The sequence below is a fragment of the Giraffa tippelskirchi genome, chromosome 4 (assembly GCF_054371585.1).
Source record: "Giraffa tippelskirchi isolate mGirTip1 chromosome 4, T2T-mGirTip1v1.2.pri, whole genome shotgun sequence".
Lineage (NCBI taxonomy): Eukaryota > Metazoa > Chordata > Mammalia > Artiodactyla > Giraffidae > Giraffa > Giraffa tippelskirchi.
This window is the reverse complement of record NC_137278.1, coordinates 156,873,989-156,900,933: the sequence shown is the minus strand read 5'-3', so window position 1 is coordinate 156,900,933 and position 26,945 is coordinate 156,873,989. Positions and strand designations below refer to the sequence as shown.

At 54.3% G+C, this 26,945-nt stretch overlaps 2 protein-coding genes across 15 annotated transcripts; one reads left to right on the top strand and one right to left on the bottom strand.

Moving 5' to 3' along the window:
- Positions 1-227: 227 nt before the first annotated feature.
- Positions 228-7,316, top strand: TMT1B (thiol methyltransferase 1B). The gene is made up of 2 exons (XM_081595277.1): positions 228-1,024; positions 2,352-7,316. Exons 1-2 carry the CDS (start codon positions 527-529, stop codon positions 2,586-2,588), a joined length of 735 nt encoding a protein of 244 aa, XP_081451403.1. The 5' UTR covers positions 228-526; the 3' UTR covers positions 2,589-7,316.
- ITGA7 (integrin subunit alpha 7) lies at positions 3,083-26,013 on the bottom strand. Of its 14 annotated transcripts, none has more exons than XM_081595263.1 (27): positions 25,472-26,013; positions 20,847-20,974; positions 20,667-20,746; positions 19,342-19,597; positions 18,708-18,839; positions 18,319-18,438; positions 17,279-17,486; positions 16,985-17,178; positions 16,525-16,613; positions 16,277-16,404; positions 16,049-16,144; positions 15,847-15,908; positions 15,551-15,720; positions 14,972-15,121; positions 14,199-14,314; positions 12,900-13,092; positions 12,200-12,280; positions 12,014-12,093; positions 11,800-11,874; positions 11,546-11,648; positions 9,162-9,338; positions 8,806-8,937; positions 6,328-6,441; positions 6,019-6,117; positions 5,795-5,920; positions 4,694-4,806; positions 3,083-3,795 (listed from the first exon to the last, which is right to left on the bottom strand). In XM_081595263.1, exons 1-27 carry the CDS (start codon positions 25,675-25,677, stop codon positions 3,735-3,737), a joined length of 3,489 nt encoding a protein of 1,162 aa, XP_081451389.1. In that variant the 5' UTR covers positions 25,678-26,013; the 3' UTR covers positions 3,083-3,734. The 14 variants fall into 14 exon arrangements, with proteins under 14 accessions (XP_081451389.1, XP_081451390.1, XP_081451387.1 ...); XM_081595264.1 differs by lacking the exon at positions 4,694-4,806 and having other exon boundaries at positions 16,985-17,025; positions 17,113-17,178; XM_081595261.1 differs by lacking the exon at positions 4,694-4,806.
- Positions 26,014-26,945: the final 932 nt, after the last annotated feature.

Here is a 26,945-nt window from a genome sequence, read left to right as displayed (position 1 = left end):
TGGGGCAGCGGCATGCTACAGTTTACAAAGCCCTGGGGGTGTTCCAGGGGCACTCAACCAGAATCCCCAGCTTACATAAACTGAGCAGAACCTGAGGCCAGGATGTGCCTATGAGTCAGCTCTGCCTTGGCATTTGGCACCCTGAAGCTGTGATCTGAGAAGGAGCTCCCTTCCCCCTCCCCGCATCCCTCTGAGATGACCACACACACCAACCTCTTCAACCCAGCAGAGCGTCCCAGAACTCAGAACACACCAACACCATCTGTTTCTTCGCCCCCACTTCCCCCACTTTATTATGCCCCTACGTAATAAAATTTGTTAAAGAGCCTGTGGGACTTTGGGATTGCTGCTCTCTGGAGGAATTCAAACATCCACTGCACCCCAGAAGAGAGGAAACTGCCAATTAGGAAACAGGGAGCAAAGTCCTCTTGCAAGGCGAAAGGAGACTCGCACGCAGGTCAGCAGTGGCAGCTGAGCAGAGACGGGCCAGTCTCCCCAGGGAAGCTCCACTCGGGCCCAGGCTGCCATGGATGCCCTGGTCCGACTCCTGCAGCTGCTGGTGTTTCTCCTGACCCTCCCCCTGCACCTCATGGCTCTACTGGGTTTCTGGGAGCCCCTGTGCAAGACCTATTTCCCCTATCTGATGGCCGTGCTGACGGTCAAGAGCAACCGAGTGATGGAGAGCAAGAAACAGGAACTCTTCAGCCAGATAAAGGGGCTGGCAGGTGCCTCGGGGAAGGTGGCCCTGCTGGAGCTGGGCTGTGGCACCGGTGCCAACTTCCAATTCTACCCAGCTGGCTGCAAGGTCACCTGCCTGGACCCCAATCCTCACTTCGAGAAGTTCCTGACAAAGAGCATGGCCAAGAACAGGCATCTCGAGTATGAACGCTTTGTGGTGGCTTTCGGAGAGGACATGAGACAGCTGGCCGATGGCTCCATGGACGTGGTGGTCAGCACCTTGGTGCTATGCTCAGTGCAGAGTCCAAAGAGGGTCCTGCAGGAAGTTCGGAGAGTTCTGAGGCCGGTGAGCAGAAAGGGAAGGATCTGGGCATGGAGCAGAAATGTAGCATCGGCCACCCCATTGTCCAGGGCACCCAGGATGGAGTATCTCATGTACTAGAGCATGAGTCATCCATCCCCAAATGCTTTTGATCAGGAGATATGACCAAGGCCTGGATGGGCCAGGATAGGGTGCTGTGGAAGCACACAGCGGAGCCACCGAACAAAGTAGGGGGAGATCAGTAAAGGACATCTAGGGACATGGTGTTTAAATTGAGACCTGAGGGATTAAGCAGGGGGTGGAGAGAGTGTGGGAAACAAAAGCGTGTTCTAGGTAAAGATGTTAGGAGAAGTGGAATCCATAACAGGACTTCCGTGGTGGCTCAGATGGTAAAGAATCTACCTGCCTACCAGGAGATCTGAGTTCAATCTCGGGGTCAGGAACATCCCCTGGAGAAGGAAATGGCTACCCACCCAGGTATTCTTGCCTGGAGAATTCCATAGACAGAGGAGCCTGGCGGGCGTCAGTCCATGAGGCCACAAAGAGTCCAACACAACTGAGCAACTAACACACAGAATCCATAAGATTGGGAACTGGATGTGGAGAGAAAGGAGTTTAGGATGGTTTCCAGGTTTCTGGCATAAACGACTAGTGAAGGGAGTGAAGGAGGGTAGAGGGAAGTGCCGTCTGCAAGAAAGGAGAAACCTGTTCTGGACTTGTGAAGTCTGAGGTGTTATGGAGACAGCCAGGCAAGAGACACAGAGGCAGCTGGATGTCTAGATCTGTAGGTCAGCAAAAGATGTAGCCTGGAGATTTAGATTTGGAAGTCACCAGCTTGTAGCTGGTAAATTCCAAGCATAGGGGTAGATGAGATCACCAAGGGAGGGGGCAGTGAGGAGGGAAGAGCTGGAGGAGCTCTCGCTTAATAAGGAGCCCAAGTGCAAGGTGTCCCAGGGATGCTGGCTGAGATATCTGGAACACAGGCATCTGGGTCTCTGGGAGGGCTCTGGGGGAGTGTCTTTGTATCCAATGAGGTCTGTGCCCCTGGTTCTCCACCTCCCCATCTGTCTGCCCACAGCTAAGCTGTCCTTCTGGTTATCGTTTAAAGATCTCTCACAAGGCAAACCCCCTGGGTCACCGGAGGCTTTTCACACTGGCTTTGAGTGGACGGGTAGGAGTCAGGGGATGCAGAGAAAGTCGAGAGCAGGATGCTCTCTGCTCCCTAAACTCGCAGACTGGCACCTCCCACTCCACCAGGAGGCTCTGATCGGACTTGGTCAGCAGGATGGCAGCAGGTCAGAGGAAAGTTGCAGAGTGGAGCAGGTAGGTGACGTGCTCTCTTCTCTCACAGGGAGGAGTGTTCTTTTTCTGGGAGCATGTGGCGGAGCCGAGTGGAAGCTGGGCCTTCCTGTGGCAGCAAGTTTTAGAGCCCACCTGGAGGCACATTGGGGACGGCTGCCACCTCACCAGAGAAACTTGGAGAGATCTGGAGAATGCCCAGTTCTCTGAACTCCAAGTGGAACAACACCCCCCTCCCATCAAGTGGTTACCTGTAGGGCCCCACATCATGGGAAAGGCAGTGAAATAAGCCTTCTCCAAATCCTGCCTCCGGTCGGTCAGTCAGACGATCCCACCCACCCAAGTCTCCCTTCTCCTAAGAGGGATCCAGGCAGACCGAAACCATCCCCTGCCACCCCCATCTCTCCTCCCTCCATGTCTGCCGGGGGGAATATCTAACTTCAACCCTTCCTTCTGCAGTGAAAAAGCTCTATTCCCATCCTGACCACAGGGAGAGGAGAGTTATACCTTGTCATCTCCTCAACTGCAAAGTCATACACCGAGTCTCCCAATTTTTTCCCACCTACCCATAGGACACCTCCCCATCCCTTCCTCATGTTCCCCCTCCCCTGCTTCTAAGACCACACCCAATGCCCCCTGGATGTGATCACAAAAGTCACCAAAGTCCCTGCCAGGCCCCTGCGCCCCCTCCCACCACCACCTGAGCTGTGGGGATGCAGAGAGAACCAGCCTCTCTAGAGACCCTGGGCATGAGGAAGCAGGACTCAGCAAAAAAGACAGAGGTTTTGTCCTCAAATATTCTTTAATAAATAGACAAAATCCACTACATTGATGCAGCAAACTAAGGTCAGAGGAGAGGGGAAGCTAGGGAGGGAAGAGCCCCTGAGTCAGCGACGTAACCTCCTCCCCACCCTCTGGGCTTAAGGCACTTTCGGGAGACAAGTCTTTGGGGCCCCATTATACAGACTGAGTGGCAGAGGGAGGGACTAGGGTCCCTCCTCCCCACTTTTGAATCAGGACACCGCTGAGCTTCTCACTCTCCCCCACGACCCATCCCTGATTTACCCCCTCATCTCACAGCATCATAAGGGGAAGTCTGGTGGGGGGGTGGTCCTCATAGGAGGCAGAGATCTGTGCCCCAGAGGAAAGAAATCCCGCCAAATCTGGATGGGACACCAGCAACCCAGTCTACCGTCGTCACCCCCAGGAGCCATCTCTGGGGAAGGGGTGCAAAGGGCCCATGGACCAGGCCAGGGTGGAGAAGGCTAGGCTGTGCCTGGCACTGGGTGCCCATCAGAGCCCAGCTCTGGGTGCCCATCCCCAGCCAGGATGGGGTGGACGTCCAGGCCCTCCCGCCGGGGGCTGCCCCAGTTATTCCTCAGGATGGTGCCCGTCTTCTCCTCCTTGAACTGTTGCCGGTCTTCCCGCGGGATCTTCACCGCATGGTACTGGGGTACGGTGGCTTCGGGGTACCGTGCTCGCTTGAAGAATCCCATCTGGAAGAACAGCAGGCCAGACATGAGGAGCCTGTGGAGCTGGGGTCCCTGGAGCACAGGCCTGGCACAGCCCAGTTGCTGTCCCACCATCCCCGGGACAGAAAGAACCAACGGCAACCTGTGCCAGAAGCAGCCCGCACAGGTGCCACCATCAATGCTGGGTTCCCCCGGTTCTCATGCACAGCAAGAGAAAGACCAGGAGGGGCCTCAGCTGCAGGACCAAGGACATCTCCCTTGGCGCCTGAAAGAGGGGTTGAAGATAGAACTTCAGGACCGCTGCCCCAAATATTTTGACACCCCTAAGCTTTTTAAGAGACGCAACAGCATCCCTGAGAACACAAACAAGATCTAAGGGAAAATATGGCTTCCTAGACCCCTGCAAATTCCAGAATGATTCTTCTCAAGCCTCTTACACACAATACCTGCCTACTGGGCAGCATCCCCCTTAGGGTGGGCCCTCTCCTCTATGGCCCCTCCCTAAGTCATGAGCATGCTGGCCCTTACATACCAAGATGGAAGTGTGCCCCTTGCACACTCACACTCAAGACTTCCCAGGACTCCGACATGCTGGACTGCATGGCATCTCCTTGCACTTGTGTCTCTGCACTCTCATGCCCACAAAAAAGGCATGCAGGGCACCTCCCAGCACTCCCCACATGCTCACACTCCAGGAGCCCACCCAATCCTTGCACATGCCTCGGGCTGGGTGATGCTCACCCTTATAACCTCACCCTGACAGTCACCTCCCACCCCAGTTCCTGGAACACACACCACCCTCATGCAATCTCCTTTCTTTGCTTTGCATATTCCTGAATGCTGGGAGCTCGACTTACACTCACATACATACTCCCCAACACATACATATCTGGACACACACATGCTCAGACCCAACAATTACCCCACAGTCCCTGGACCCCCAGCTTCCACAGCTGAGGGCTGCACAGCCAGCCGGGCCCGGTGATAGTTGGTGGGAAAAGATGAGCTCTGGCTGCTCCGATAGAAGAAGCCACACTGGGATGTAAGGGAGGAGGGGAGCAGAGGAGGTGGAGGATGGGCAGGCTGAGGAAGGATGGGAACCCCTATCTCTGCTTTGTCCCGCTTTCATGGGAGTGGGCAGCAGAGATCTTGGATCCAGTTTCTCAAAGGCCTCAATCTCCCTTAAGAATGGCAAGGTTCCCAACAGTCTGGATGCCTAGAGGCCTGGTCACTGATGATACTCATTTGCCAGAGGCTGCGCCTGGTCTGTAATTGATCCTGGGGAGGGGGGCAGCTCTCTGGAGGGCCCCCAGGGCATGTGCGGTTCCACATGGCTCAGATGTGGCATGTGGTAAAGGGAATGGCCACTGATGATGGATGTCATTCTCGGTACCGACATATACATGTGTGTGCTCTTATGAGGAGCCCTGGATGCACACATGATTCTGGCTACACTCTGTGTGTGAGAATGGTTCCACGTAGAGCCTGGTATGTGGCGGCTCGGAGTTCAGTCCTGGAGACAGTTCCCTGGAGGCAGTTCTTCACACTGGTTGGCTTTCTTGGGCGTGGCTTTCTTCCCAGCCTTAGCCACCATGCTCTAGTTAAATAAGACCACACTTCCCTGCCTCCATGACTTTCCCCTCCCATGGTCCTTCTGAAAGGCCCCGACCCACATTCCATTCTGCACATCCAGATCCTACTACCCCACCTTCTAAGGCCCTTCCAGGGCCACCTGCTCTCAAGCTTTCCCTCCCCTGAATTCCCACTGTGCTTTCTTGACTTAGTCCACTGCCTCATCCTGGACAACAAGGCTCCCCTCCCCAGCTAGACTACAAAAGCCCTGAGAACAAGATCTACATCTGACTTATCCCCAAAACATCCAGGGCCTGACAGAGATGTTGGCACACGCGGGTAAGTGCTCAACACGGATTTGCTGAATAAGTGGGACAGTGGGTGCGAGAACCACACCACAGCCTGACAGGGGAGCCCCGCCACCACCAGCACCACCCTCCCCAAGCCTCACCTTCCACATGAGCAGCACCAGCAGCGCCAATACCAGCAGCCCGGCTAGTACAGCCAAGAGGATGACCCACCAGGGGACTCCTTCTGCCACCACAGCCGCGGGGTCCAGGTATACCATCACCGGGATCTGGGGAGTGAGGGGCGAAGGGCACAAGGGCTGGAGCAACTGGAGAGACGAGCTACCCCGGCCGCACCTCCCCATGAGCCTTGAGCCAGGCAGCTCACCACCGTGGAAGCATCTCTGAGCAGCAAGTTCTTGATGGAGGACTTCACGGTGATGTTGGCTCGAACAATCACTTCCAGAGACTTCACCGCTGAGTACTCCTAAGGGAGCAGGGAAGGAGAACCTCCTAAATGCCCCATGCCTCCACCTCCCCCCAGCTCCTGAAGTTATAAATGGAATGGCACCCAACACAGAGGGTGTTTCTGCCTGTCTCGGGTTGAGAGCATGCTGCCTTTGGACCGGGAGGAAGGAGAAGGAAAAGTGGGTCCCAGAGGGGCTACTGGGGAAGAGAACCCCAGCTGTGCTCTCACCTCCAGGAAGGTGCTGTTCCAGAGGCGGCCCCAGACGTGCAGCACAGCTGCGCGGTCAAAGCTGTAGAGAGGGCAGCTGAACACCACACAGTTGGCCGTGCCCCGGGCGCAGTCCTGGGGACCAGGACAGGCAGGGCTCTGAGCTGCTTGGCCCCGCCCCGTCAAGCTGCCCAGGGCCCAGCAACCCTCACAAATGTGGTCACACAGACACACAGTCTGCTCAGAGCCTCCCCTCCATCCCTCTAGGAGCCCCCTTTTTCTCCAGCTCTTCAGTATCTCTCCTGTTTTCCTTTTCTGACTTTAAACTCTCCTCCTCCAAGAAATCTTCCCAAACTAACCCTGTGGTCTAGAATAGCAGCCTACCCCAAATCTGGGCTATTTGGCTTTGAAATGCATGGAGATCAGGGAAGAAATCTCTTGACAGCAGCAGGCAGGCAGAGTAGCTTCCTCAGTAGATGCATATGTCACCTAATAATGATCTCATTTATTGAGCACCTACTATCTGCAAGGTACTTATCTCATTTAAATTCACAACTGTCCTGCAAGGTGCAGATTATTATCATCCCTATTTTTCAAACTAGGAAATTAAAGTTTAAAGAATCCAGTGACCAGTCTCAGGTCACACAGCTAGCAAAGCTGGTGGATCAGATACTTGAACCCAGGTCCAGGGTGGGCAAAGTTGCACTCCTCTGCAAAGCCCAAACTCACTGAAGGAAGATGTGGCTGCCCCAGGAGCTGCTGGGGGGACAGGGGACTGAGACTCTGCTCCTTCCAGGTCTGACCTAAACCATTTGGTCCAATCTCACCTAATGGACCATCTGCCTAAAAACTAATGTTCTATTCATCACACTTCCCGTACAGAAGAATGGCTTTGAGAGTGTTTGAATTCTCTGTGTCATCCCTTATTTTGCCACTGTAGAGTAATTCAAGAATCCTTTGTCAATTTGTCTAAAAGTCATTTTAAGTAAACGAATCCATTTCAAAATGTTTTTAAGATTTTTTTTTTGATGTGGACCACTTTTGAAGTCTTCACTGAATTTGTTACAATATTGTTTCTGCTTTATATTTCGGTTTTTTGGCCAAGAGGCATGTGGGATCTTAGCTCCTCCACCAGTGATTGAACCTGCACCTCCTGCATTGGAAGGCAAAGAACCCCTGGACTGCCAGGGAAGTCCTCCATTTCAAAGTACTTATCAAGAAGGGTGGCCTTGGGACTTCCCTGGTGGTCCAGTGGTTAAGACTCCATGCTTCCAATGCAGGGGAAGTGGGTTCGATTCCTGGTTGGGAAACTAACATCTCACATGCCACAGGGCACAACCAGAAAAAAGATAAAAGGTGGCCTTTCAGTAGAAATCAGTCACCTGGAGAAAGCAGGACTATCCATGTAACAAGGAAATAGCAATTACACGAGCTCATACTACCCCTGGGGGCTTCCTTGGTGGCTCAGACAATAAAGAATCCGCTTGCACTGCAGGAGACTAGAGTTCGAGTTCGATCACTGAGTCTGGAAGATCCCTTGGAGAAGAGAATGGCAGCCCACTCCAGTATTCTTGCCTGGAGAATCCCTTGGACAGAGGAGTCTGGCGGGCTATCATCCATGTGATCGCAAAGAGTCAGACATGACTGAATGACTAAGCACACTCATACTACCCTTGTGAAGCTTCCTGCCGTGCTTTCAAGGGCTCCAGGGAAACTAAGGGCGCCCAGGAAGGATGGGCTGTGGCAGGGGAACTTTCTCCCAGACAGATACCACCAGAGTTGCCCAACTGCTCCCCTTCCCCTGCAAACGTCTCTTTGCCTGTTTTTGCCTCTATTGCCCATCCTTCCATATACAGGAGTCACCTTTTTGCCACCAAGCCAAGCACCGCCCTGATCTGTCCCCCGCCCCCCCGCAACTCTCACTGCCAGTGCCATCCTAGAACAGACAGCAGTGAGTCCATTTGGTAACATAACTATGTGAAACAAGTAGGAAAAGGGGAGGCCAATCTCCTCGAAAAGGAAAAACTTAATGAATCACATAAATATACTATCAAGTTAATTATTAGAACTTTTAAAAACCTGTTTGACATGGTGCTTTTAACATGGTGAAAACCATGTCAAATTTCCTTATGCAAACTGACTTTTTGTCCTAAAAGAATTCAAAAGAATAACAAAGAGACCTCAGAGGTGGCTAAAACCATCCCATCCCCTCTAAAATGTGACAGGAAGGCAGGGAGAATCGACTGCACAGGGAACTAGCTGTAGCTAAGTGCCCTGGTCTGGAGTGAACCCTGGCGGGCGTTGGGGAAGCTGGGGTGGCAGCAGCTGCCCCCCAGGTGTGACGTGTCCACTCAACTTGTCCCAGGCACCTGATCATCACACCTCACCACAGGCCACCTGCCCCCGGAAGCTCCACGCCCTCCGCCTTGCCCCCACCCTCTGTCATACCACCTCCCCTCGCCCACCATCCTAGGTGTACCACGTTTGCCCTGTCCTCACCAGGGTGATGTTTTTCTTCTTCTCAGCAGAGGACACTGGCCACCAGGACGTGCTGGGCTCCGGCTGCTCTCGAGGTTCCTGCGACTCTGGCGGCCCCAGCTCCCGCCTCCTCCTGTCCCTGCTGTCCACATCCTGAGGCAGGGGAGGGGGCCCAGTGAGGGTCCCTCCAAATGCAGCAAGGAGACATGGCACCTCTTCCCCAGCAGCTTCCTCCACAGGCCCCCAGCCCCACGGCAGCCTTTGCAAAGTCTGAACCCCACACCCCCTGCCTCCACATTCCCACCTTGCTTCAGCACCCTGCTTCAATACCCCCGCACCCTGCTTCAGTGGCCCCACCCACCTCGCCTGAGCCTCACCAGTTGGAGGATGTTGGGCCTGGGGGAACAGAGCCCCCTCTGCCCGGGCCCCTGCCCGCCCTCCAGCTCTACCCGCATGGGGTACAGCAACCACTTCCCGTTGGCAATCTCATGGGGCCACATGATGTTGAGGAAGGCCGAGCCCAGGGTGTTGAGCGACTGGCCTTGGTTGGAGACCTGTGGGCACAAGAGAGGGTGAAGTAGTAGTGTTAGTCACTCAGTCATGTCCGACTCTTTGTGACCCCACGGACTGCACCCTGCCAGGCTCCTCTGTCCATGGGATTCTCCAGACAAGAATCCTGGAGTGGATTGCCATTTCCTTCTCCAGAAGATCTTCCTGACCCAGGGATTGAATTCAGGTCTCCTGTATTGCAGGCAGATTCTTTACTCTCTGAGCCACAGGGAAGTCCCTTGATACTGTAGAAAATGCAATACATTTTATATCGTTTTGTGATGACATAGCCTTACAATTTTCATGCACCTCTAAGAATATCTAAGACTAAAATCCCATTATAAGCCAATTGGATTACCAAGTGAGGAAGAATATTGTTTGTTTACTGCTACACTGACTTCACTTGTGTGATTGTGAAGACTGAAAGTGATACAGATGTGACTATTCAACCTTTCCCTGAAGATTTCAGGTTGGTAATCTGGAGAGCAAGGGCATCCAGAGCATTGTGTAACTTTATTTGATCTGTGATTCTTACTGTGAACTGCAACCCACTAGCAGTTTATTATTTAGCAGAATCAATTTAATGGGTTGCAATCAGCATTTGAAAAAAAGTTAATAGAATAAAATAAAATAAAAAAACACCTGGTTGTATCACATGCAATAAGGAAGGAGTGTTCTATAAGATTTTTATTTATGTTAGATATATACATGTTTGGGCTTCCCTGATGGTTCAGATGGTAAAGAATCCACCTGCAATGCAGGAGACGTGGGTTCAATCCCTGGGTTGGGAAGATCCCCTGGAGGAGGGCATGGCAACCCACTCCTATATTCTTGCCTGGAGAATCCCCATGGACAGAGGAGCCTGGAGGGCTACAGTCCGTGGGGTCACAAAGAGTTGGACTGAGCAACTAAACATATATACATATTTACTAGAAAATGATATAAAATGTAGAATACTCTAAAAATGCTTGAAAATAGCTGCCTTATAAAACAATATATAGAAAAAATCGTGAATAAATCAATTAGGACACTCTCATATAATATGATTCTTTAATAACATGAGTTCACAGATCACTAGAGACTTGCAATGCTCTTGAAGTGCTTAAATGTGAAGTCTCCTAGAAAACCCTGTGAAAAAACTGTGAAAATCACAGTTTTTATGTGAAAGTGAAAGTTGCTCAGTCGTGTCTGACTCTTTGAGACTCCATGGACTATACAGTCCATGGAATTCTCTACGCCAGAATACTGGAGTGGGTAGCCTTTCCCTTCTCCAGGGGATCTTCCCAACCCAGGGATCGAACTCAGGTCTCCCTCATTGCAGGAGGATTCTTTACCAGCTGAGCCACTAAGGAAACCCAGTTTTTATATACTTTCCCCTAAAAATTTCCATACCCACAAACCCAAAATGTTTTATACATGATTTAGTGGATTCATAGACATGGTAAATTCAATCTAGAATTGTTTAGAACTCCTGCTTTAAATATTTTAAGCTCCTAAAATTTCCGTAGAAAGTAGTAGAATCTTCCTGAACTTACGGGGAAGCAAAACTCTAGATCTAAAGATTCTGAATGTACTATGTAAGTAAATGCAAATTTTTATTCTAATCTAATATTTTGCTAAATTCTAGACAGGTATACAGAACAGTTCGAAGGACAGAATGACATAATCCTAATACACAGAACTTTGAATTTTAATGGACAGGCAAGGAGAGAATCATGGAGGGCCCACTGGGAGCTGGTACTTTTTGACATCAAGAGAATCAAAGGGTGGGTTCTAAACCCATGAGATGGAGGGGACAAGGCTGCAGGGAAGGCTCAGGAAGCATAACTTCCACAAAGACTCAGGATCCTGGATAACGCATCATTCCCTGCCCACCCCAAATCTGGGAAAACCTGGAAATGTCCCTGGGAGGTGTGGAGAGGCCCCGGGCAAGCAGGGGAGGGTTCTTGGAAGAGGCACTAGCCCTCCCCCCATTCCCCAGCAGATGGCCCTGTGCTCTCACAATGAGATGAGACATTCAGTCAGGAATGAGCAGGAAATGGTCACCTGAGGCTGAAACACAAATACCTGCCCACAGCCAAGGCCCAGGAGCTAGGGGAGGCCTCAGGCTTGCTGGACCACCATGCGCCAGACGGGAGAAGAGCCACAGCCCCTGGAACACGTCTCAGCATCTCTTCTGTGAAGAAGGGAGAGACCTCACCGGGACACTCACCGTGACCTCGTACTTGACCTTGCTGCCCACATCCCGTTCAGACCGCATTGCGCTCTCACCCCGCACCACACCGGAGAAGAAGAGCTGCTGGGGAATGGCCACCCTGGCGAGGAGGGGTCAAAACAAGGGCTGAGGAGGGCTGGGGTTTGATGGAGGGTCAGGAAGGTCGGGCCAGTGAGGCAGAGCCCAGGCCTGGGTCTGGAAGTGGCAGTGCCCACCCCTCCAGTGGAGGTGCCCACCCAGGCAGGGCTTACCCCGTGATGGACAGTGGCAGCTCAATGAAGACACGGGCACGGGCCAAGACTGGATGCAGCTCCTGCTCACTGATGCTGTTGAGTGGTGGGGGCAGGTGTGGGCAGCGAGCCCAGGAACCACCCCAAGGGGTCACAGGCAGACAGCAGAGCCCCTTCTAGGTGGACTTCTAGCCAACAGCCCCCATCCTCACCCATCCTGGCCCCCTAGCCTTACGTGGCCAACAGCAGCTCCACCTCCAGCTCTGTGGTTTCAATGGTGATCCCCGAGGTGCTAAGGATAAGGTAGAAGGTGACCTAGACCAAGAGGGGAGCAAGATGAGAGTCTGGAAGGGTGAGGGACTTGAAGCGGGGGCAGGGGTTAGAGAGCCACTTGGACAGGGATAAGGGCAGCTGTGGCAACCTGGGCGCCTCTCTTCATGGGGTTCCCCAGCTCACACTCGACATGGGAAGCATTCTCATCAGACAGGCACAGTGGCTTCTCCTGGAGTGGAGAGAAAAGGAGAGGTCAGCTGGGGTTACCAAAGCCCCCAAGACCCCCCTTCTGAGAGAGTTAATTCTTAGGTAGGTTGATAAGGAGTGAGGGGCCCTAGAGGAAGAGAAAGAGACAAACATTTTTTTCTACGTTGCTTTGTCTTAGTCACATAAGACTTAAACTCTGAGTTGTTATGACAACAATCTTTAAGACTAACTTTCCTTAAGCCCAGAGCTAATGATTACACAACAAAACAATGCATCTTGTTCAAGGGTCTGTTTTTCCTTAAGCTCTGTACTAATGATTATATAACAACAATTTATAAGGACATTTTCTTCCTTTTTAACAAGAACCTTCTGACTAATCTTATTAATTTAAGATATATGTTGTGGGAATGGGTCCGGTAAAAGCCTTGATTAGACCAGGGAGGGGGCTAGTCTATCCCATCTTCCTCTGATGTCTATGTCAAAAGCTTTCTCTGTCCTTTCTCACTGTAATAAAACTTCTGCCACACAAAAGCTCTGAGTGATCAAGCCTGATCTCTGGTCTCAAAGCTAAATCTTCAGAGATCATGAATCTGACATCGTTCACTGTAAGCTATTATTGCCACCCTGCCCCAGGTCCTCACCACAGGGTCCAGGCCCCGGACTCCCGAGTAGTGCAGAGCGGCAGGGAGGGTGACCAGGAGCTGGGCTTCATGAGCATCATCCCCATCAGCCTGGGGCTGGGCTGGGTCCGAGGGTAGATTGGTGACCTTCAGCTCCAGGCCGATGACTGGCTGCCCACTCAGAGCAAACAAGGCTGTCATCCCATCTGCATCCCTGCAGGACCAGATCCCAGTTGCTCTAAGACCTGCTCTAACACCTGCCCAGCCTCTCCCTCCCGCTCCCTCCCCCAATGCATGGGATTTGCATCCACCCTCTGAAGCTCTCCCTCCACCTGGGCCTACCTAATCTACACACACACGGGTTCCAGCCTCAGACTCAAGAAGGAGTCGAGTCTGGAGTCAGGGTCTTCCCTCGTGGTCCAGTGGCTAAGACTCCAAGCTCCTAATGCAGGGGGCCTGAGTTTAATCCCTGGTCAGAGAACTAGATCCCACTTGCTGCAACTGAGATCCAGCACAGCCAAATAAATAAAAATTTAGGGAGCTTCCCTGGTGACTCAGTGGTAAAGAATCCACCCACCAATGCAGGAGACATGGGTTCAATCCCTGATCTGGGAAGATCCCACATGCTGCAAAGTACCTAAGCCAGTGGGCCACAACTATTGAGCCTGTGCTCTAGAGCCCAGAAGCCTCAACTACTGAAGCCTGCATGCCCTAGAGCCCATGACCTGCAACAAGAGAAGCCACCACGATGAGAAGCCTGCGCACCACAACTAGAGAGCTGCCCCCGGCTCACCCCAACTAGAAACAATCTATGTGCAGCAATGACAACCCAGCACAGCCAAAAATAAATAATAAGATTTAAAGAAAAAAAAGCACTGAGTGGTTAGCACTTCAGTATATAAAATAAAAATAAAAATTTTTAAATACACTTAAAAAAAGAAAGACTGGGAGTCAGGGAACCACCCTCCTGGTCCCTGGTCCACCACTTACTGACCTTGGGCAGGTAATTAAACCTCTCTAGGCTTCCAAGTGGAACTGATAGTAATTCCTACCTCATGGGGTTGTGAAGACTGAACAGTGAGGTGTATGTGAACTATATAATTTCAAAAATATGATGAAGGATTGTTCTTCCCTGCCAGGTGAGCTGCTATGGGCCCGTCACCACCCTCATCCTGCAAACTTCCGAGCTGTCTGCAGGCCCTCCCCACCTTCCACCATCCCCTCTGCAGGTTCAGGCCCCTCCAAGCCCTCCCCAGGGGACTTCCTTGCATAATTGAACTTTTGCCTTCCCACCCCACCTGCTCCCTTGCTCCCCCTCACATGGGCAGAGGCTGAAACTCCGTGTCACTGACGCGGGCACAGAACCGGGCGTGGACCAGCTGCAGATTGCTCTGGCAGATCTTGTCTTCACCACAGCCTTGCTTCAGGAAGTGGATCTGGGGAGATATTTGAAGAGGGGTCCTTCTCAGGGAATGAATGTTGTCGTCAAGGCACGTGGTGGGGTAGGGGACCAGAGGAGTAAACAACCTGGATTCAACTTGCAGATCTGCTGCTTGCTAGCTGTGTGATATTGAGCTGGTCTCTTAACCACTCTGAGCTGTGTCCTCATCAGTAAAATGATGGAAGTGATTACCAGGCCATGGGAGAGGCCAGCAGGCTAGTCCACAGCAAGGCCACATTTCCTCAGCCTTTCTTGTGTGTAACCAAGTCCCAGACTTAGAACATGAAGAGAAGGGAAGAGCATCACTTATGGACTGGCCATAAGAACCATGCACAGAGCTCCCCTGTCCTCCTCCAGCAGACCAGGATAGAGAATAGAGATGACCTAAGGACCTTAGAGGCCACATTTGAACACAGCAGACCCCCAGCACCCTGGGCATCTGAAAGACTGCCTGACCCCCCTGACTAGGAACACATGATCATCTAGACCATTTTACATCTGGGGTCCACCTGTTATAGCATCTTGAGGTATGAGGAATGACTAGGGTAACATGGGAAAGAATTCTGCAGGCTATGAATGAGTGTCACCGGCAAGGGACCATGATATCTATTCCTCCTATCTTTTCCTAGGCTCAACCAGAGCACATGCTCACCTCTGTCCGCTGGGTGCTGGGCTGGTGGGCATTGAGAATGGGGGCCACCGGAGGCAGCCCCTGACCAGGAGCTTGTCGTCGGAGCCGAGGGGTCTGGAGACCATAGGACAGGGTCACGACGATGGCCCGAAGCTTGTCTTTGACATTCTCCTGGGGAGGGAAAAGACAGACGTGGATGCAAGAACCATCCCCCAGGCCCCAGGACCCAGGCCCCAGGACCCAGCCCCGCCCAAAGACCCAGCCAGACTTAGGACAGATCCTGAAGCCTGGAAAGATGCTCTGGGAGATGAAGGAGAGAGGTGGAGAACTAAACTAGAGAAGGGAGAAGAGCCAGGACTCAGGGCTTTGAGGACCATGCAAGAAGATGGACTTGCCATCACCATCTCCAGGGAGAAGAGAACTTGACAGGAGACGCAAGAAGGCAGCAGGTAAGGGAGAGGTCAGCACAAAAGGGAACCATCCCAAAAGTTGAGATTTTAGACTGAGGTGTGAGTGTGTTAGGGAAGAAGCTGAGAGGAATCCAGAAAAAGAGATGATGCGATGACAATGACCCTCAGAGGCCAAGGGGTCAGCATCCACCTGAAGCTGGAGCATGGTGTCTCCGCAGACTCTGTCATGCTGGTGTTTCAGCCACACGGTGCCTGAGGACTGGTGCTTGGGGTCATCGGGGCCACGGCTCAGGAAGGTCACACGGGGCACCTGGCCCCGGAGCCTCCGGTCTGTGTCCCCATCTAACATGTAATCCAGGGCTGTGGCAGGTGGGAGAGGAGGAGCCAGTGAGCTGGGGTGGGAGCAGCTCCAATGGGCCCTTCTCTGCACCCCGGAGTGACCCACCCTGAAACCCAATGCAGTGGGCGTGGAGGGGCCTTACTCACCCACAGTAGGGCTATAGCTGCTGGGCGATGCGATATAGCTGAAACAGACCCTTAGGTCCATGCTGTGGGGACAAAGGTAAGGTTGATAGGCCAAGGCCTCTCCCCCACCCTGCCCACTCCTGCCCCAGCCCCAGATTGGGCAGACAGGGGAGAACTAGGCCCTGGAGGTTCCCCTCCGCCCTCCCCTCGGATCCCACCTCACCAGACCAAGTGGCCATTGGCACAGTTGGGCTGTTCTAGGTCGATGGCTCGTGGAAGAATAGAGACCTCATGGGAGACATGGAGGACAGGCCTGGCCCTGGAGAATGGGGAGTCCAGGGCACAGAAGACATGAGGACATCAGGCTGGGAAAGGAGGAAGGCCGAAGATCTGGCTCTACAGAGGGGCTCCGGCCCCGGGAGTGCGCAGGCAACGGGGAGGGAGGACTCACCTGAAGAGCACAGCAGTGTCGTCCAGGGAACCCACCAGCAGGTCTGGGTAGTGGTTCCCATCCACATCCAGGCCGCCCGACAGGGAGTAGCCAAAGCTCTTTATGCCCACGGCCTCACCTTCCAGCACCTGCGGGACCAGACCATCAGCCCCCCACCCATCATCCCCAGCCTCTGCCTCCCCACGCTCTGCTGCCGGGCCCCCTCAGTGCACCCACACCCATTCCCTCACCCCAACCCCTCCCCTCACCTGAGAAGGCTTGGTGACAACCCCCAGACTGCTCCCATGGTAGATAAAGACCTTCCCGTCCCCATCGAAGGGAGCCCCCACGGCAAGGTCTGCAGGCATGGGAGAAAAGCAATCAGACCTGAGGGTTGGGGTGGGGAGACACGAGGTCCAGGCCCCAACTGTCCTTCAGTCACTCAGCTCCAAACCCTGTTTTCTATTTTATTGAGAGGCTACTAAGTCCTGGACACCTTGCATGTGTCATCATTAATCTCTCAACTACTCTCGACAGGTATTACTAGCTCAGAAAGGGTACTTGCCAGGACCACAAAGCTGGTAAATAGGAAAGCTCAGACACGAGCCCAGGTTGCTCCTCTCCCTGAGTCCTCAGAGGACCTTGCCCTTGACCTCAGAGGCCTTTCCCCGCCTACCTCCCCACCCCCTCTCTTCTCGCCCCCCCAGCCTTTCCCATTCCCAGTCACACCTGGGAAGCCGTCTTGATTGAGGTCCCCCAGGACTGCCAGGCTGATCCCGAACATGGAGTCAGGGGAGCCGCAGAGCCGGAGAGGGGCAACCCCAGCCCAGTGACCCCCCTCGTTCATATACACATACACAGCACCCCCTAGTTCTTCTTGGCGCTCAAAGAAGTAGGGGGCACCCACTACCAGGTCTGTCCAGCTATGGAGACAGGGAGGCAGGAGGGGGAGTCAGAAGGAGAGGCCAGAGACCCCTCCCAGCCCCAGCCTCCCCCAGCTGCACTCGCCTCCTTCACTCTCACCCATCATTGTTGAGATCAGCCACAGCTAGCGAGTAGCCAAAGCCGGAGGTCAGGCGCTCCCCAGACAGCGTCACTTCAGGCACCAGGCGACTGGCACTGTCTTTGCGTAGAATGACCACAGCACCCTTGTGGTTGGCACGGGGGGCCCCTGCCACAAAGCTCAGCTCCTCAGCTCGCACCAGTCCCCTCCCCGAGTCAATGGAGAAACCTGGATGGGGGCGACTCACCGGTGAGTTCTCACCCGCCAGACTCCCAGCCAGAGTGGGTCTAAGTTCCCCCACCCTACCCCACCCTGCAGGTTAGAGCCTAAAGGTGGAGGTGCCCCTCGAGGTATCACCATCACAGCTGGACCACTCCTCTGCCCCTCCAGACACCTGGTGGTCCTCCCCATCCAGAGACTGGAGCTGGGCATGAGAAGTGGGATGGGGTAGCCTTGGGGACTGGGGAGGAAGGAGAAAGGCAATGGCTGGGAGGCCCAGGCGGCTGGGCAGCAGCAGGAGCTGGGCCAAGGTGCCCCCCATATGACTCCCCAAAACTGCTCTCCCCTTGGCATGCCCAGGAGCCCCCCATCCCTTCAATGCATGCCACTCCTGGCACGGAGAGGAAGTCTCCATGTGGACAGGAGCGGGGGAGACAAGGGGGAAATGGGGAAGAGCTGGAGTCACCAAACATCCCCCAGGCCTGGTTTCCTCCCCTTTGAAAGAACAATGCGGATGAGACAAGAGAGGAACTTACCAACACAGCTCGACCTTTCTCTGCACACGCCCGCCATCCACCCCCCAGAGGTCCAGCCTCCTTCCTTCCCACTACAGCCTCAGCCCACCTGGATCTTCCTCCATGGAGACCCCTGTTCATAGCCCTCTAGGCTATCACCCCTGAGGCCTCTTCACCATAGGCCTGGCCACCAGGCTCAGCTCTTCTCTGCAATTTGGGCCCAATGGGTGTTTCTCTGGGTAGGTGTTGGGGGGCAGGGCAGGAGAGGCGGGGAGGCCAGGCCAAGCCCCCAGGGCCCAGGGGGACGTGGAGGGGAGCTTACAAACCTAAGTAGCTATTCAGGGCCAAGTCGCCGGCCAGTCCTGGGAGCCGGTCAGCAGGGTCCAAAGTTTTATACACCAGCTGGTCAGGGTCTGAGCTATCAATGTTGGTCACAAAGAGCAACCCTGCGGGGGCGGGGCAGGGGAGACACCAGGGCAGGGACATCCAGAGGACAGGCCACAAAGTACGGAGACAGAGGCAGACAGAGCGGCAGGAAGGCAGAAGAGGGAGAGGTGGAGAAAGAGGATGAGAGAGACAAAGAGAGAGGAGAGACGGAGAGACAAAAGACAGAGTGAGGGACAGAGACAGAGACAGAAGGATGGGAGTGTGGAGGGGGGGACAAGAGAGAGGAGCAGAGGGTTAGAGTGGCTCCGGGCCGGGGAGGGGTCCCTACCAAAGTAGCTGTTGGCAGGGACCGGGATGAGGCGGGGGTCCTGCTCCTTCTCACCCCCCGCCTCGTAGGGCCCGTCGTCCAGGTGTGCCAGGTCCGCTGAGCCCTGCACACAGAGCTCCACCCTGGCCGTGCCTGCAAGGACAGACCCGTTAGTGCCCAGGGTGGGGAGTGAAGACCACCCACAGGCCTGGGTGCTCATTAGGCACCCAGGGAAGCCCCTCCTTTCCTCTCCAGCCCCATCTCCACCCCCTTCCCAGTCCAAGCTGCCTGGGGTCTCTCTCTACCCCTGGACTTGGCATCACACTCACCACGTGTCAGCCCGGCCAGCGGCAGCGTGCGGAGATGGGAATGGGAGTGATGAGGTGTGGGCTGGTGTGTTGGAGCATGCGGGCCCCGGCTGGGTATGTGGGGGCTCATGCCAGCATGTTGCAGAACTCTCGGCCATGCGGAGGACAGGAGACGGATGGCCCCAGTTGTGTGCGTGCCGGCTAGACGCGGTGGGAGGCGTTTCGGGGCCCCAGGGCTCGGTGGTGGTGAACACGCAGGCATGCTTGGCCACATGCTGCCCCCAAACCCCTCTCTGAGGTACTGGGACATTTTGGTTCCCTTCTCCCCTCTCCAGGGAGTGACTCACCCTTCCAGTTATAGGTTCCTGGGGCCCCAAAGAGGAGATAGTGGCTGTCGGGGGAGAAGGCAGCCGCCGTGCCCTGCTGGCAGAAGCCAAACTGTTCATGGCCCTGGGGGCGTCCCTCACAGAACTTCCACTCCCCACCATCCAGCTCGTCTCGGATGGCCAGGTCCTGGCTTAGCACAAAGCAGCGGCCGATCACATCCCTCGTCTCCAGGATCTGGTCTACACGCTGCCGTGCCTCGTATCGGTGTGCACAGGTCTGTGGGAGGAAAGCAGAAGGGATCACTCCACCATGAGGGCCAGGACCCTGCTTGAGCCACACTGCCCATGCACAGGAATTTGGCAGATGCTGCTTTGAGTGCATATGCACACACACATGCATGCACGTGCACACACACACATGCCTCTACCAGCATCACTTGAGCGCAACCTCCCAGCCTAGCATTAGGCAGGTATATAGAATACATAACCCCTATCCCTGTCTTCTCTGCACCCACTTCTTCACCCTGGCAACAAGAAGTCCTTGCTCCACATTCTCCCCTGGCACCCACAGCATGACTCGGCCTCAGAACTCATGCCTCCTTGATCCTGCCAGATGGGACTGTCCACAGTATGCCACACAGTATGCCCAGCTTGGTCCTGTTCCTGAACCTGAGAGCCACCACCTCATCTGCAAACAATTCCCTCTCTCTCTACTCTCCAAGTATTGCTTATTCTGGAAATCCAGACTCAAACCACCCCCACCTGCAGTAGTCTTCGCTCTCCACTCCTCCCTTGAACTGGTATAGACTGGGGACCACGCCACTCACCTAGCCTTAACCATATTCTGCCCCAAAGTGACTTGCATTATTGTGTTTGTGCGTGTCAGTGATGAGAATCTCCGTAACTATGCAGGAGGCTCTCTGAGGCATGGACCAGGCTTTTCCCTGTGTTTACATGTCCTCTCTCAGCTCAATGCCTGATACTTAAAATGTTCTTAGTAAGTTTAACATGTGGATGGGTGGATGAACTGTTAGATATTTTTAAATTTATAAGGATGGGACCATGCCTCACACCTATTTACATCTCTCAGAAGTCCTCAGAAGCAGACAATCATAGCATACTGCCAACCTGAGTTCTGTAAGCATGTCTGTGTATACGCACACACCATACATACACACAAACACACACTCAACACCCCTGCAAAGCGTCACAAGGAGTGGTGCCCATCATCATGATTACTGTTACAGAGTCGAACTGTTTTTCCCTCTTTTTAAAAACAAAATTTCATGCTCTTTTTCTATAAAAATGGTAAATATCAAAAGTCAAAAAAATGATATGGTACTCACAACAATCTTGCCCCCAGGGCCCTGGCTCCGAACACTGACTCCCAACCACTGGTTCTCCTTACTCTCCTTCTGCACATCAGCTGGTGGCAGGACACTGGGAATTAGGGGAGGAAAGAGGAGGCCAAGTCCTCCCCTCCCCTCCTCACATGTGCCCCCATCCCAGCCCCACAGAGCCCTCACCTCCCTGGTCGATGTCCACTCTGTAGCAGTCAGTCTCTTCCAGGCTCAGGGGGCAAGCGAAGAGACCTCCAGTGCGATTTGCCTGCTGCCCTGGCAGGGCCAGAGCCTGGGGAGCGCCCACCAGCAGCCTGCACGATGGAGGAGGGGCAGGAACTAGTGGCCAGCGCCCTCCACCTCCCAGAGCCACCCAGGCCCAGCTCCGCAGTACCAGGCAGAGTGTTGAAGGACTAAGGCAAAGGGCCAAAAGTCAGCTTTCCCACGTCCTGGTACGGGCAAATTCATACACTTGGCCACGCAATCATCACATTACGTATGCGCATACTGTCTGGATGAGGGACCGCATAATAGTAGATAAACACACACACACATTGGCAACCCAAGCAGCCAGGCCCATACTGCTGATTTGAAAGAACCGCCTGTTCCCAGCACCTGTTCCTGACCAAGCCTTCCTGCCCCCCCACCCCCACTCCCTGGCCCCATCTCTGAGCTCTGCCCTCCTCCCCAACCCCAGTTCAGTTGAAACCTTCCCAGAAATGCCAGGAATGCTGGGAGCAAAAGTAACAGCACCATGAGGTGGCCCAGAGACCAGCTTCCGGGGCCAAGCGAGAGACTAGATGTGGGTCCCACTCCCTCACTCCCAATAGGGGATCCATCAAAAACTCACCACCCAGCAACCCTGCCAGCCCAAGATTCTGTCAGTCACTTGAACTGGCATACAGGTGGAAGCCAGTTTCTCATTCTGTCTCCAATCCCAGTCCCGTTCACCCCCTACATCCTGAATCCCCTTTCATCCTTGCGGCTCCCCATGTCCATGATTTTCCCCATTCCTCCCCACCCCACTCCCGCCCAGCCTTCTCTCCCACCTCCCCCTCAGACTCTTTCCCAGCTACAACGTTCTTGGCAGGACAATTTTCCATGATCACAGCCAAGGCTTCTTCCCCAGGGAGGACTGTGCTGGGAATGGAGGCTGCCTGGGTCCCCTGGGGGGCAGACCCTCAGGCCAGGAGTGAAGGGGAGGGCAAGGCAAGGTGATGGGCACTCGGCTGGCTACAAGGATCCTCTCTTCACAGAAGGAGACTCAAAAGTGTCAGCAAGACGAACCTCAAGGCCTCTCTCCCCAACTCGTTTCCTCCATCTCCCCCACTGGGGCACGGGGAGATATGGCAGACAGGCATCTGTGGGGCATTGTGCCAGTTTGATGGGCACAGAGCCACTCTCCCTTCCCACAACTCCTCCTCATCTCCGAGCAGCTGTCATCCTGCATCAGAGCCAATGTCACGAGAGGGGGGTGGGGAGTAGAAGGGGAGACAGCATACACCAGGCATATGTTAACAACTATTGAGAATCTATCATCTGAAAGAGGAGGGCATGGCAACTCACTCCAGTATTCTTGCCTGGAGAATCCCATGGACAGAGGAGCCTGACGGGCTACAGTCCATGGGGTCGCAAGAGTCGGACACGAACGAAGTGACTTAGCACAGCACACACATCATCTGCCAAGCCCTGTGTCAGGCACTGGTGAGACAAGGAAGTAATATTTATTCATCACCTACTATGAATCAGATCCTAAGCTAAATGCCAGGGATGTGAGGAACTAAGATTTATGACTCTACTAGGTGCCAGGCACCAGGCTAGGCATGTTACCTGCATTATCTCATTTAAGCTTCATGACAGTCCGATGTAAGGATTCTTTGCTTGTCTTTCAGATGAGGAAACTCTCTCAGAGACATTGGTAGCACAGTGGAATTCAAACCCACATCTGCTTAATTCCAATATCCATGCCTTTCCCACCCAATGACTATGACTGGCAACCTTCAGAAAAGGAAGAGGGAGATGGGCAGGTACCCCGAGCAGGAAAAGAAACTAGGTGGCCTGGCTAACCTCCAGACAAGTCTTTGGTGCCCCCACCTGTTAAACACAGAGATGGTGAGCCCTTGGAGGACCCAGGCTGCTTCATTCATCTTTGCATTTGCCCCATAGGAGGCGTCAAGATGTGTTTGCTGGACCCACATGTCATGCAGACTCACAGAGACACACAGTGTCTCAGTTGATCGGTGCAGAACTAAGTACCAAGAGAGGCTAACAGTCCATGTTCAACGCTCACATCTCCCCTGGAGGTCACAAGTAGGGAGTTGAAAGAAGGGGAGGGATCCATACGGAGGAAAGAAGCTGAGTGCATAGCTATGCCCAGCCCCTCTCGATGGAGAACAGACCAGACCATCCCGCCTGGAACAAGATTTTCCACACACAGCCTCTCCATTCCCTCCACCTCCACCCCAGCCACACACTCTTTCTTGGCTTCATCCCACGATCCCCAGCCACCCCAGATGGACAAACAGTAGCCACAGATGCAGCCACTGTAGACAGAAAGGCAGCTAGGAGCAAGGGACTGTCTGGGAGGCTGGCTAAGTGGAAGCGAAGGAGTAGCCCACTACCTCTGCACCTCTTAATCTCCCATTCACTCCAGGCTCTGACCCAAGCCCAGCCCTCTCTGACTCTCTCAATCTGGGTGGCCCTCTGGGGAGGGTGCTTGGCCTGGAAGGTTGGCTAAGCCCTGGGGGTGCTCCGGCCAAGCCTTTGGATCTAGGCTCGCTGTAAGGCACTAAAGCTATGCTCCAGCTCTTTGGATCACCATATAAGAAAAAAGGTACCAACACTTTCATACCACCCACACTGGGCCTTGTGCTATGCTCAGAATTCTACATATGTTAACAAACCTTTCAATATCCACAATTACTCTATTTGGTGGCTTCCCAGATGGCGTTAGTGATAAAGAATCCATCTGCCAACGCAGGAGATGCAAGAGACACGGGTTCAATGCCTGGTTCGGGAAGATCCCCTGGAGGAGGAAATAGCAACCCACTCCAGTATCCTTGCCTGGGAAATCTCATGGACAGAGAAGCTGGTGAGCTACAGTCCACGGGGCCGCAAAGAGTCAGACATGACTGAGCGACTGAGCACACACACACATACTCTATTTGGTAGTACCATTGATGGTATTACAGTTAATGGAAACAAATGAAGCTGAAACCACAGAAGGTTGAACTTCAAAGTCTCATCCCTTGGCCAGACTGAAAGACATCCAAACCGGTGAGGTTTTTCGATCAGAGAATGGTGGGGACAACAACCTGCAACCCCAAAGCCAGGGACTTAGCCAGGGTATCCCACCCCTCACGTGCCACCAGACAGCAGAGTGCCCCTGCTGGAGCAAGAGCAGGGTGAGGGGGTGAGCAGGCCCCTCTGGGAATGCCCCCAGCTTGGCTCTGGGAGACAGAATCAGGGGCCACCTTCAGAGACAAGGGGGAAATGACAAGAGACCAAGCCATTAAAAATAACCTAGAATTTGCCTGGAAATAGCTCAGAGACTTCAGCATGTCCTAAAAAGGCCTCCAGTCCTGGAACTCTAGCAGATGGGGGGAGGGGGGGAGGAAGGGAGACAGAAATGAGGGAGGAAGAGGATAGTAGACTGAAGAATAGGTGAAGTCAGTAGCTTTCCATTGCTCCCAAAGTGTGGGGGATCTCTGACCCTGCTCCCTGATGACAGAGATAATGGAAAAAGAAAATCAGAGCTAGCCCCTAGTCCCTGAGCCGGGGAAGAGAAATGAGCTCTCGTCCCTTCCCTCTGCCCCTGGGCCAATAGCAAAGGGGAGGAGATGGTCCCAGTGGACAGCACTGATCCCAGTAATGGACACTGACTGTGGCTTAGGCACTAGCCGAGGAGAGAAAAGTCCCCTGGCAGGAAGGGGTAGGCCGCTTTCTTCCCTTTCCTGCCTGTCTTTTTAAAATCGTACACAGAGATGGGGCCAATAGTACTGGAATCGTGACAGTCACAGTCCCCACACATGAGTCTATCTTTCTCCCACGGGTCCTGAACTGATTAGGAAAAAAACAGAATTGTCCTCTGCCCCTCACCCCTCCCTGTCTCCCCCTACTGCTGAGATTCTTGGAGCTGGAAATTTCCTGAGGAGGAGGAAGGGGAACAGCCTGGCCAGCATCCCCTCTAGATCTCACACTACTGCTGCTGCTGTTACAACTCTGGGGGGCTCTGATTTCTGTCACCCTCTATCTTCAAACTACCTAATGCAGAGTGCCAAACCCTCCCAGATTCCCTCCCAGCCTCCCTGTAGTCTTGAGCCACAGAAGCTCAGGTCTCTCCTGGCCTCCCTGAGTCCTGCTGCTCTCATCCCCTCCCATGGCAATGCCCTGGCAGGATGTTATTTCTGGAGTCTACCCTCTATCCCTCACATGGTACCCTCGGTCACTCTGTCCTCTCCTTCTTCTCCTGTCCTAAGCAGAAGTGAATTGCTCCCTCCCTGAGGGAGTTCAGTCTCCTAAAGAAGGAGGAGAGCCACAGACCCTGGGACTGGAACAAGGATGCAAGTTAGGGTGAAAAGCGAAAGGGGATAGCTCCCAGCCAAGACAAGACCCTTGCTCTCCAACTCATCCCCAAAGCGAGATCGCCTGGGTCTCAGATCCAAGGCAGAGAAGGCTTCAGGCTGGGGCGTTGGGATATCTGGGGGCAGCGTGAGTCTTGATAAGGTTGGAAGACTGAGAGATGGGGCGGAAGAGCGGGGTGGGCATCTGTGGCTCGGGCGCTGGGATTCTGGGCGGGTGCGGTGACTCACCAGCTCTGGGGTCGGGGCTGCAACTGCCGGTGCAGAGCCACCGAGAAGCCAAAGAGGCTCCCCGGCTCGCCCTCCTTGCGGAGGGCGCCCATCACGTCCAGATTGAAGGCGGCAGCCCCTGGGAAGAGCAGTCCGGCGAGCAGGGAGCCAAAAAGGTAACAAATCCCAGGGGTCCCCCAAGGATCGCGGCCCGGAGTTCCCGCCATGGGGCAACCCCTTGCTCGCGCTCCCGGCGAGCGCAAGGAAATACGCTGGCGCCCCGAATCTCAGATCTCCCGAGGAGGGTCTCTGATCCCTGAGTCTCGCTGGTCCTTCAGGGGGTCCTCCCAGTCTTCCACCTCGCTGCCCCTCTCCCCTCTCTCGCCACCCCAGCACCGGCCAGGACGACTGCAGCGGCCACAGCCCCTAGTACCCCCCGAGTCCCGCCTCCGCTCCCACGGGAGCCGCCCCGGCCCCGCCCTAGGCCCGCCCCCTGGCCCGCGGCAGGTGGAGGCCGCCGGGAGTCGCGGAAGGATGCCCAGGAGGGCGGCTCCTGGTAGGAACAGGCCTTGCTCCCCACGTACCCCCAGCCCCACCCCAGCGCCGGCGGCGCCCCGGCCAGCGCTCTCCCCTTCCCCCCTAACCCCTGCCCTAGCCAACGAGTGATGGAGGCGGCGCCTGGGAATAGGGTAGGAGAATTACGGATAGAAAGGGGTCGAAAAGAGAAGGGGCGAGGGAGGTGAGCCAGAGATGAGAAGTGGATGAGGCTAAAAGACAGCCTGGAAAGAGAGAGACACAGAGAGAAAGAAATGCAGATGAGTCTGGTGTGGTCCCTTAATGCTCCCTTCTTTCCCCAAGGACACAGAACACCTTTCCTGCTGTCTGAATCAAACCAATTCCCACCACATCCCATCCCATCCCATCCCATCCCTCCGAGCCCGAGCCCGGCAGTGGCAAAGGCTCTGCTGCTAGACACATACATCGTCGGCGTTCGGGGAAATAGGGAACGACAGGCAAGAAGAAAGAAAAACTCAGCAGGCCGGGGCGGGGGGGTGCAAAGGAGGCAGGTAGAAAGAAAACAGAGCTGGAGAAAGAAGGGTAAGAGTTTGATCAACAAAGAAGGAATGGAGAAAACAGGGGGAAAACAGGGTGGCAGAAGAAGAAGAAAGTGAGCCGGGGGAAAGGATTGGCTGTCAGAGAAGGGCAAGATGAGAGAGATTGGACCCAAGAGGCAAAGGGATGGGAATGATGTCTCCATCTTCCAGATCCTTCCCAGAACCGTACATTTCCTACCCTCCAAAGAGGAAGGGAATGGAGGGGGCAGAGTCCTGGACTCGCCCTCACAGGATCTAGGTGGGCCTTCCCAGGGATGTCCACAAGGACTCACAAGCTGTGCCTCTGCCTCTCCCTTCCCCCCAGGCTGAGACAAAGGCAAAGGGGGAGGACATTTGCCAACTCTGCTATTTATAACTCCAATCCAGAAATGGGGCCAAGA

Coding starts and splice junctions, on each gene's coding strand:
- TMT1B (XM_081595277.1), top strand. CDS start 527: ATGGATGCCCTGGTCCGACTCCTGCAGCTGCTGGTGTTTCTCCTGACC. Junction 1,025..2,351: donor TTCGGAGAGTTCTGAGGCCG/GTGAGCAGAAAG, acceptor CTTCTCTCACAG/GGAGGAGTGTTCTTTTTCTG.
- ITGA7 (XM_081595261.1), bottom strand. CDS start 25,677: ATGGCGGGAACTCCGGGCCGCGATCCTTGGGGGACCCCTGGGATTTGT. Junction 17,179..17,278: donor GCTGATCTCAACAATGATGG/GTGAGAGTGAAG, acceptor CTGTCTCCATAG/CTGGACAGACCTGGTAGTGG. Junction 14,315..14,971: donor CCAGCACCCAGCGGACAGAG/GTGAGCATGTGC, acceptor ATATCTCCCCAG/ATCCACTTCCTGAAGCAAGG.